The 11608-nt window shown below is 35.4% G+C and overlaps 1 protein-coding gene across 1 annotated transcript in view; it reads left to right on the top strand.

Annotated features, from left to right (window-relative positions):
* The first annotated feature begins 401 nt into the window (after positions 1-401).
* SECISBP2L (SECIS binding protein 2 like) overlaps positions 402-11608 on the top strand; it is a 45861-nt gene continuing 34654 nt past the window's right edge. Inside the window, exons 1-3 of the mRNA XM_079128799.1 lie at positions 402-626; positions 9145-9323; positions 11169-11493. Coding sequence (XP_078984925.1) covers positions 603-626; positions 9145-9323; positions 11169-11493 — 528 coding nt within the window. The 5' untranslated portion in view covers positions 402-602. The remainder of the gene's footprint in view (positions 627-9144; positions 9324-11168; positions 11494-11608) is intronic.

The raw sequence follows: 11608 nt of genomic DNA, 5'->3' as shown, positions 1-11608 counted from the left end.
GTTGTTTTCATTCCTTTCTAGTCATGACTTCTTTTATCTGGATAACACGAAGGATCACATGTACATGCAGCTAAAATCTCTTCTAACATCACTTAAAAGTGGTTTTGGACCTGAGGTCCCTGACCACTGGCATCGAGTGTCCTGGGTCCGGAGTGGCCTGACACTTTTCCGGCTCAAGGGGAAGGAGCGTGGCTGGAGTCATTTACTTCTGAGCATCTCCACCTTGCTTCAGCCCGTAGGCCAGCCAGCGTTCCAGCCGCCCCAGCTCCGGCCATTTACGGCCATTCGGCCCACTGCCTCGCTCTGCCTCCCCCCTCCTCCCTGCCCTTCCGCGCGCCTCCATTTCCGACTACGCCTCCATCCCGTTTCGGCCCTCCTCGGCTTCCGTCCCAGATGATCCCTCCCCGAGCTTGCCACCGCCTCCTCCATCCTCCGGAGCTGGAGCCGCCTCGGCCAGTGGCGTAGCCGACTTGGTGTCGCGGATAGCTAGACAGTGGCGGAGGTCCGGAGCACAACCTGGACCCGAGCGGGGGGCCATGGAGAAAGCGGCCCGAGGCGCTCTTCATATCTACTAGAGCAGGCGTGTTGCGGCTGCAGGCGCCATGGACCGAGCCCCAACAGACCAGGTACGCGGGCTCAGGCTGGGCCCGCCTGGCCACCGGTTGAGGGTCGCCGCTTCCTTTCAGGCCAGGCTCTAGCCTCCGAGCGTGAGGCCCGGCGGCCGGAGACCTCGGGCTCCTGCGGGAACCCACCAGGTGTCCGGCAGCCCGGCTGCGCCGCGCTCTTCTGCATTGTTGCAGCTGCTGCTTCGGCTCGGGGCTTTCCAGCCCTGCACCCCTCGGGTTTGGCGAGTCCCCCCTGCCCTCCGGAGGAGGGGGGGGGGCTGTAACTTCCAGCTAACCCCGCTCCTTTGCCTTCAGTTCTGGAATGCGTTTTCAAGGTGGAAAGGCTTTTGAAGGCTTCCTACCCTGGAAGACAGAGAGATGTGCGGTAACTACAGATGAAGAGGGTCATGGGCCTTTTACATCTATGGTTGAGCAAAGCATTGTTTTTGTTATGGCTTAGGGAGGTATTCCTTTTTAAGAAACGATAGCTTCGGTTTCCCCACGTTCTCCTATATGATTCTTTTGCAAAAAACTGTAACTAGTGTTTTTTTTTAAAAAATCGAGCCCATATTTTTAAGGCTATAGGAGCATGAGTTCATTTCTAAGGCCTTTTTCACAGTCGCAAAATAGTACCATTAGTGTTGTTTTATTTTTAATTGCATCAGATTCTCGATAATCCGTGCTAGTAGGTGCTGGTAGTCAGGAACAATGATAATGTAAAAAATAATCAAAGGTAATAGTCGCCCCCCCCCCCCCCCCCAGTATTTTCCAGTCTTAGGATCACTTCGAAACCACTTAATCTGATGAAGTCTTAACGTTTATTCACTGTCCATTCCCTCTTCCAAGGCCTTGCGCAGGGATGAATTAGGCAAATGGATGAAAGAAGAGAGGATAGTGATTTGCTGTTTAATTTAGAAATTTATAATTACACTTGAATAAATGAGACAAGATTTCCTAAATTCCTGGTATATTTCTATACCCAGTAAGAGCCGGTTGGATTTTGAAGTCGAATTCTTAACAGGCAAAACACAGCTTCCTAATTGTGCATTTTTTATTTCACACAAACTTTAATGTTTAAAAAAAAAAAAAATTCATGTGAAGACAACTCTGAAAGCCCAAGAGTTTCACAAAACACTACATGAGTTACCAAAGCAAAATTGATGTTGTGCTCTTTGCAAATGCAGTCTTGCCTGTGACCCAGAGTTTTTTTTTTTTTTTTTAATACAGCCTGTATCCAATTTAATTTAAGGATTGTTTTTGAAGATATCAGAAATACCTGACATTTCAAAGTTCAACTGACAAATAGGAAAATTTCCGTGAACCATTTCCTTGTATGTCACTAATGAAAGGGTTCTATATTTTGGTCCTTCACCAAGATGCTAGAACTGTAACCAGTAATGCCACCATAAGTATACTTATGGTTCCTTTCATCCTAGAGGAAATGTAATTAACTATTTAGATGGTAACTTTTGACTTAGCTGTTTGTGTGATTATCTTAACAGCAGGTGTTGTGAGCAAATTGTTTAGAGAGTCTCTTCCTTTTTCATCCCACCTTCTTCCAAAGCCCCCAACCTTTTAAAACCTTGTAGAAATTTAAGAACTAGAGAGAAGAAAAAAAACAAAAAAAAAAACAAGTCATGCATGAGATGAAAATCTTCTTTCAAAGATTTTTTTCCTCTGGTATCTCTTGACTCTTCCCCAACCTAACCCTAAATGAGACAATAATTTGAACTCTCCCACTTTCCCAAAACAGATCCAGAAAAGTGATGTGTCTTTATCTAGCTAATGCATTAGGCAGTTAATTCCAGGATCTATGGTTGACCTAGAAGGAGCACACTTCATTTTTTAATGCACTTTTCTGTGTAAGAGTCCATTCTTTTCACCATATTCTCAAAAGGGTCTGTTCTTGGAAAAAGGGCTAAGAACCATTAATTGTAGATGAGAGGCTGAGATTTTTCAGCTCTATGGAATTCTTGATTCTTCTTACTGTACCAGAGTAATGTGATGGCTATTCCGGGTTATTTAGAATATACTGTTATGTTCCTACAATTTTTTAAAAAAATTTTTGTACCTTTATTTTATTTATTTATTTATAAGCGGTGCTGAGAATTGAACCCAGTGACTCACACATGCCAGGCAAGCGCTCTACCACTGAGCCACAGCCCCAGTGCATGTTCCTACTATCTAAATGAATTTAAATAGGTACAAAACATTAAAAAGTTTATGTGGTATATGCTGAATTCCCTCCCCCCCCCCACAAAATTTTTTTCCCTTTTAAACTAGTGTTGACTTGTAGTGGTTAGCAATTTATAAAGCTTTATTATCTTTTTAAAAAATTTTTTGTGGTTTTGGGTATTAAACCAGGGCTTCATGAATGCTAAGCAAGTACTCTACCACTGAGCTACACCTCCAGCTAGAAGTTTGATTTTTAAAAATAGTACTTAATAGAGACTTTCTGCATTTCATCTTAATCTAATTAAGTCCTTGAAGTATTACACAAGTAAGACTTTAAAAAGTCTAATTATTTTGCGTATGAGGCATTCATGTTGCTGTTCTTGCAGATTGCCTTTTTATATAAAATGTTTATAAAAAGATACATTTTGTATAAATTGATCATGATTATAAAAAGTAACTCACTGGGAATGCAGTGCTAGATGGATAATCTTAATTGCAATAATGACCATTTGAAAGAATGTTATAACTAATCAAGAGAATTTTGGGAATATTCTCTTTCAGCAAGACTTTTAAATCGAAACAGGTAGTTAAATTTTAACTGCTAGAGTTAGATGTTTTAAAAAGGGATGTTACTTGGTATAATGCATTTTGTTTTTCTAAAAAGAAAGTTATGTGAAAGGATGTGAAGAATAAATCATGGAGTTCATTTTGTTTATGAAGGTTTAGTGTCTCTGCTTTTAGGAAATTTAGAACAGTGGTTGGAGATTTAATAAACCATGGGCTTAGAAGTGATAGAACACTTGCAGTTCTCTTCCACCTGACTCTCTCTCTCGTTCTCTGGGTATTGTGAATTGAACCTAGGGCCTTACACATGATAGGCATCTTTCTCTCTTTCTTTCTTTCTTTCTTTCTTTCTTTCTTTCTTTCTTTCTTTCTTTCTTTCTTTCTTTCTTTCTTTCTTTCTTTTTTACTGGTGCATTATGGTTGTACATAATGGTGGGATTTGTTGTTACATATTTGTGCATGCACATAGTATGACAATATAATTTGGTCACTATCACTCCTCAGCACTTCATCCCTTCCTTCTCACCTCCCATCCTATAGTCCCTTCCTCTAGTGAGCTCTCGCCTTTCCCTTATTCCTTTTTGGAACAGTTTTATTTTGAGACAGGGTCTTGCTGAGTTGCCCTGGCTGATCTCAAACTTGTGATCCTCCTGCCTGTGCCTTCCAAGTAACTGGGATTACAGCCACATGCTTCCACATCTGGCTCACAGTCTCTTTTGCATAATTACAAACAATTTAAATGTTGGCTTAACTTTTAGTATATTAACATTAGATAATTTTTTAAAATAAATACAGAATTGCTGATATTTCTTACATCTTTCATTCTTAGAAGAACAAACATAATGAGTACATGTCATGCTATGTTGTTCACCAATAAGAACACAAAATTGTTTGACTTACAACTGTTCCTTTTAAATAATTTATAGACTTCGAATAATATCAGTACTCCAAACTTGATATATAATTAGTCCTCTTATCTGCAAGTTTTGTGTCTAACTATGGACTGAAAAAATTCGGGGGAAAATCATATGTGTATATGGAACATGGAGAGACATTTTTCCTTGTCATTATTCCCTAAACTGTTTAACAGCTATTTACATAGCATTTGCATTTGTATTAGATGTTATACGTTATCTAGGGATGGTTTAAAATATACAGGAGAATGTCCATATGTTATATGCAAATACTTTGTCATTTTATATAAGGGACCTGAGCATCCACGAATTTTAGTATCTGTGGTGAGGATCCTGAAACAAATCCCCCTTGAGCATTAAGGGATAACTGTATTCTAAATAAGTTGCTGCAGGGAGTGGTGGCACATGCCTGTAATGCCAGCAACTTGGGAGACTGAGGAGTATTTCAAGTTTGAGGCCAGCCTCAGCAACTTTGCTGTCTCAAATAACAGGAAGGACTGGGAATATAGCTCAGGGGTAAAACTCCTCTGGGTTTAATCCCCAGTATCAAATAAATAAGTTACTATAAAATGTTTATTATTCAGTAATACTTACACAGTGTATATGGGTATATATAGGTAGATAAATAATTGAACTATCTTAATAGATTTAAAAAAAATACTAACAGGGCATGATGGTGCACACCTGTAATCCCAGCAACTGGGGAAACAGAGACAGAAGGATTACAAGTTCAAGAGCAACCTCAGCAACTTAGTGAAGCTTTAAGCAACTTAGCAAGACCCTGTCTCAAAATAAAAAATAGAAATCACCGGTGACATGGGTTAAATCCCTGGTACCAAAAAAAAAAAAAAAAAAAAAAAAAAAACAACTTTCGTGATTGGAAAGTAAATACATGCTCATTTAGAGAAAATACGTTTTGAAATTTAAAAAGATATTTTCAAGCCTTAGGTCAAAGAACAAATAAAAATATATTTATTGAGAAAGTTTTACAATGAAGTACCATGTATGAAAACCTTTGAGATATGGCTGAAGCTATACTCTGAGGCAAATGCATAGTCATAAAATGCTTTCATTGTTCAACAGTTTAAAAGAAAAATAAAAATTATCCATCCACAGAAAGAAATTAGAAGGAAAGTCCCATTAAAACAAGAGAAAATAATAAATATAAAAACAAATTAATAAATTAGATAATCTGAAAAATAATATTAAATCTAGAAAGCTGGTTGTTAGAAAGAAACCATCAAATTTTAATAGGATTAGATTTGCTGTGTTAAGGAAAAGGGCAAAAATATGTGAGTAACAAAGTAAATGAGCAGAGTCTGTTAAATTCTTTGATTTATTTTTCCTTAGTATTTTCTGAAGTCTTAACAAACTGCACTTTGGTTTGGCAAGTGATTTACTTTCAGTACGAGCCAATGTAATCATAAAACAACGTAACCAACAGGTTTCTCTTAAGCATTAATCCTTTTCCTTCAGAAAACATTTATTTTATCTTTGACTATGGGATATAAAATATTTTAATGTTTGATATTTTTACCTTAACATAGAATATGGAGGGTTTTTATGATCATATTTTTTCTGTGGGTGTCTGGTACATACTCTGAAGTTTCACTGTGGGAGAGTGTCGCATTATGTTCTACTTCAGTTTTAAGTGGGTGTCTTTTTTTTTGTTGTTGCTTAATCTGGGAAAATTATTTACATTCTCTTGGAGCTTCTGCGTCTGAGAAGTTTAGTGTGCATTGTCTGCTGATGTGTGCTTCTTAGTAATGTTTGCCCATTTCCCTTAAACTGGTTCAGTGCAGTTTTCTTTCCAGAACATGTGGTCAATGCATATTTGTTGAATTATATAATCTCTTGGTGATCAGAATGCATTTGTCTAATAATCTCTTCTAAGCAAGGTTTTTATAGTTTCATGTTCTAAAACAGTTTATTGGATTTTTAGATTATTCACATTAAAGACATTTTATTTATTGCCATTTGCTTGGATATATATATACAAAACTAAAATGAGTGAAACTGCTTAAATATGTTTTCAAAGATAGGTTTCTGGAAATACTTTAATTTTTCATTAATTTGGAAATTTCTGAAATAATTTCTAGAAGATAAATTTACCATGTAGATAGTTGAAGGAAGATGGGAGTACAAGAATGACTAGACTATATTCAGTGTAGTTTAGATTTACTCCATATTTACATTTTCTTTTCTTTTTGGAGCTCCTGATATAACATTTCTGAAACCTAAGAAAATAGTTCATTGCAAAGATAGACTAAACATGGAAATTCAAACTGAGGAATAACATGATACTAAGTAACTAGTCTTAATTTTTTCAAAACATTTTGTTGCCCACTATGCAAAACATTTTTCTTTGATATCTGTTTGAATGTCAAAATATTACCAGAATCTGTCATTTACCTAACATTATCTAAATGGGTTTTATTATATGGAATTTTAAGACTCATTTGGGATCTTACCATTGCTTTTCACACCCGAGAATAACAGATGGTGCATTTTGATTTTTTATAAATACTGAAGGTCTCAAAGTCAAAATAAACAACTTTTGAGACCATACAGAGCTATAACTATAGAGAAAGTTTGTCAGTCTGTTCCTATTAGTGACATCTTCTGTTTGTGCAGCTGTTGACTGTAGCAGCTTCTCTCTCTCTCTCTTTCTCTCTCTTTTTCTCTCTCTCTGTCTCTCTCAAAACAAAGGATCATTTCAGTGTTTGTTTTATTGTTGAGCTCTAGTATCTAGAATTTCACTTAGAACAGAAACCAATACAAACTTTAAAAATAATATGCTGTGTATATGTACGGACATTAGTTATAGGTTACACATTTCACTTTTTGAACAGTGGATTGCCTAAGATCATAGAACACTTTTTTTTTTTATCAAGTGTAAATGAAGTGAGGTATAAAAGTTTGTTACAACTTATGACCTGAATGAGAATTGGAATTTGTTGTTACCAAAGTAACTGATGAATTGGGGATTTTTTGGGAAAGGGGGCCAGGAAAAGTGTTATTTAAAAAAAATTATATTTCTGTGTTCTTTTTCATTTCAGACTATTTGATGTACCCACGTTCCTTGCTTAAAAAAATGAATATAGTCCAGATACTAGTCCAGATTTATAAAACCGTTCAGAGAGTTTTTATATGTTAAAAAGGACTACTTGATTTTTATAAGACATTATAAAAATTACATTTTTAGTACAGTTAAAATGTGACTTAAATTTCTTCCTTTTTTATGCATATGTGTGAACTATATATAACAAGTTTCCATTAACTATGTGTTATTATTGAAGCCTTCTTCTCAAATTGGGGAAGCATTTACTAGTTTGATATAATATACTCTATGAAAATAAATCTTGAGTTCTAATGAATATCACAGTGAGAATTACTAATTTATTAGCATTAGAAGGTTTTTTTTGTCTCTTTTTAAAATTCAAGGAACCAACTTAATTTCACAAATGTTAAAACTGTTAACTACTTCAGGTTTGGTTAATAGTAGAAATGTAGATTTCAAAGTTAAATCAGGTAAGGAGGAAGTATGTTGAATTAATACTGCTTTATCGTTCAGATATCCATCTCTTCCCTCTACCTCCTTTTTTTTACAAGCATTTCTACATATACAGTGAACTCTTTAGATAATTTAATTTTTCTGAACAAAGGCTACATATTAAGCATAACAAGACTTGTCTTTAGTTTTCATGGATTTATTACTATTTTTTTGTGAAAAATGAGAGTTGTGCTTTGGTGGGAGCTGCTAATAAATATCATCATAGTGAGTTTTTTGGGGGAAAGTTCTGATTAAGACTTAATTGCTTTTAAGGCAATTATTTTATGTAGTTAAAACACTGGCTTATATTTCACTAACTTGTTTCACTAAAAAAGTATTTAATATTTTTCTAGTATTTACTTGGCTTTTAACATTCTCATAATTCAAAATTTTAAATTTGTTAAAATCTCCTGCAGAAAACTACTTAAAACCCTATACAACTACTTGAAACCCTTGTACGGCTTAATAAATCATTATAAGATGAACACTTTGTAAGTTTCACCCCAGTTAAGATACAGAACTTTGCTAGGCACTCCAGAAACTCTCTAGCTCCCTTTTTCCTAAAAGTAGTTCCAGTTCTGACATTTATGGATCTTATTTACTCTTCTTCATAGTTTTGTCATTCATGTGCATCCCTGAACACCATAGTTTTTATTTTATGTTTTTAAAAACTCTATAGATTTATAAAAAAAAAAAAAAAAAAAAAAAAAGTAGGAAGGAAACCAAAATGGAGTACATGTTATGGATTACTTTAGTTTGCTCAAATGTCTACTGGGAAACTGAAATTGTTCTCATTTTTTCCCCTACTTAACTATGAACCAGAAATTGTTCCCCTTGTGTTAAGGTTTCTTTTGTTTGTTTCATCTTAGGCATTTTCCTTCCTTTTAATTTAGGGATACTAATCTATAATTTCCTGAAATGGACAAATATTTTTTAGAATATTGAAACAAATATAATTATCCTTCAAAACTGTTTAGTGATTTCTTTCCCCAAACAAAATTAGTTAAAACCATATTGTCTAAAGAGTTAAGATTCTTACTACAAGTTTTGTTTTTTGATACAGAAGTTTGACTTCCTTGCACTCTTGATTGTTTAATGGCTTTAATTATGTAAGAAATTATTTCATTGAAACATAGTAACCTTTGATACAAAATTTTTCCTTATTTTATTGATCACTTTGTCTAAATAACTTCATCATTATTAAGTTATTTTAAATTGACATTACTGTTCCTTTCTGATTACTGTTTGTAAAGAGGAACTGTTCTGTTAAATTGTGAATTTGCATTAAGTTGTTTGCTTATTTGTAATAATGTATTCTACCTTTTCTTTGAAGAATGTTAAGCTTTCAGCTGAGGTAGAGCCGTTTATTCCCCAGAAGAAGAATCCTGATACGTTTATGATCCCTATGGCTCTCCCAAACGATAACGGAAGTGTTTCTGGTGTAGAACCAACTCCAATTCCCAGCTACTTGATTACGTGTTATCCATTTGTTCAGGAAAACCAGTCCAATAGGTAATTTATTTATTTCTTTATTGTGTGTGTAGTTTGGGGTCTAGAACTTGGCAAAGCATTGTAACTTTTAAACATTAATCCTTTGTTTATTTTTAAGAGGAGTAAATGAAACCAAATGATGTAGAAATTTGAAAATGGTTAACATGAATTATTTTCTCATTCTTTCTGTGAGAAAATGGAGTTTTTTGGTATGTTCCCTTTATTAAGTCATGAAATTTATTTGAAATAAATTGACCAGAGGGAGGAATTGAAATATTGAGAGATCTGATTTTGAGATTAGATGTCTAAACTCATAATTTCAGGAATAATCTCTGGCAAAATACAAGTTTTCATAGTTAGTTAGCATGTATTTCTAGATGCTTTTGGTTTAAACCCAGTGTTTGTGCTCTAGTCACAGGATGGTTTAGCAAAATGCCTGCAGTTCAGACAATGTGTGATATAGTGATTTGGATGTAATTTGTGGGTACTCATGATAGCCTTGCTAGCCCTTCTGTGATGGTGATTGTTATTTCAGTGGCACATCAGTTCATTTTATTGCTGTTTAGAAGTATTTTTAGTCTTTTTCAAGTTATGTAACACAGAAAATGGTATTTCCCCAATACAGTGGGATAAATGGGTGAGGCAGCTGGTGGCTATGGGCTCTGCCTAGCTTTCCTTTAGGGCTGAGGCAATCAATATTTCCACACATCTATAACCCATGTGGCATACTAGTGTGCCAACGCACAGTGTTTGAGAAATTCTGGATGGATATGAGGCCACTGAACTACCTTTTCAGATATTAGACATTCATGTTAATATTCTGAGATCTTAATAAAAAGTCTTGAGGGTTGGATAAACAGAAAATAAAGGATCACTGTTGATTGAAGTTAGAATTATATTAAAATCATTGACCTATTAAATAATGTGTAAGTGGATTTGTAAGCTAATAATATTTTTCTGTTTGACAACCTAGTTGTATACAGTATGATAAATTTAATTTGATTTCTTTTCTTGCCTTAGCAAGTAATTTGAGAAATCATGAGTAAGCCAGGTAGCATATATTTTAATATTTTTAGAATTATGGTAGTGAACATTTTTTCATTTTTCTTTGCCTTGACAGTAGTGAGTGAGGAAAAGCCTATGTTTCAGTTCTCCACTCCCAAGGTCCTCCTCATTCATCCATAGTGCTAGGGAGGCTGTTGAGACTGGAAGAATTCTTGCTGGTTCTTTATAGCAACTGCTCTAGAAGACGCTCTAATGTTGAGGATAATATGTCATTGGAGAGTCTTGCCTTTTCTGTTTTTTTGTTCCTGGAGCCTGCTTCTGTTGACAGAGAGAAAAGCCAGGAAGAGCTGAACTTAAAATTAACCAAGTAGTTAGGGGAATGTAGGAGAGGAGTAGGAGGCCCTGGAATGGACATGAATGAGAAGTAGAGAAAATCACCCTATGTAATGATCACCTTACGTAATGATCACCTTACTCTGCATCTTGCAGAAAGCTGTCACAGTTGTTAGCGCTGGATAAAAACTTTGGACTGACATTGTTTACAAACCCAGCAGCTGAATGTTTAACTTTTAAGCAGAAATATCTTGAAGGAGTTGAGAGCAGAGGTACAAATAATGGTATGTGGAATGTCATAAAACTATCAGCGTGATTTCTTTATACTGTCATTTAAATGGTTACAGGTACATGATAATCTCTGATGATAGCAGAGAAATTTATAAGATAATGTTAAATTTGTCCCCTTTCCCATAATTAATATGAAGCCACATTTTTTTCTTTAATTGAAAAAGAGATGAAAGATTTGCTTTAGCATTACTTTTATACTTGTCAATAGACTTGTTCCTTTTTGATTTGGTTTTGCAGGCAGTTTCCTTTATATAATAATGATATACGATGGCAACAGCCCAACCCAAACCCTACTGGACCATACCTTGCCTACCCCATTATATCTGCTCAGCCACCTGTTTCTACAGAGTATACGTATTATCAGCTGATGCCAGCACCATGCGCCCAAGTTATGGGTTTCTATCATCCTTTTCCTACACCTTACTCCAACACCTTTCAGGCTGCAAATACTGTAAATGCTATCACCACAGAATGCACTGAGCGTCCAAATCAGCTTGGACAGGTCTTTCCGTTGTCCAGTCATCGAAGCAGAAACAGTAACAGAGGACCAGTAGTACCAAAAGTAAGTGACTTTCTCTGACTTGTAAATTTGATATTTGTGTTGCTGATACTAGTATAAGTAATTTATTACTTGGATTGCTTGTCCTTTAATGCTGAATTTACTAATATAAAATGTA

Source organism: Sciurus vulgaris (genome assembly GCF_902686455.1).
Source record: "Sciurus vulgaris genome assembly, chromosome: 2".
NCBI classification, from domain to species: Eukaryota; Metazoa; Chordata; class Mammalia; order Rodentia; family Sciuridae; genus Sciurus; species Sciurus vulgaris.
The sequence above is the reverse complement of the archived record's forward strand: the minus strand, read 5'-3'. Positions and strand labels throughout refer to the sequence as shown.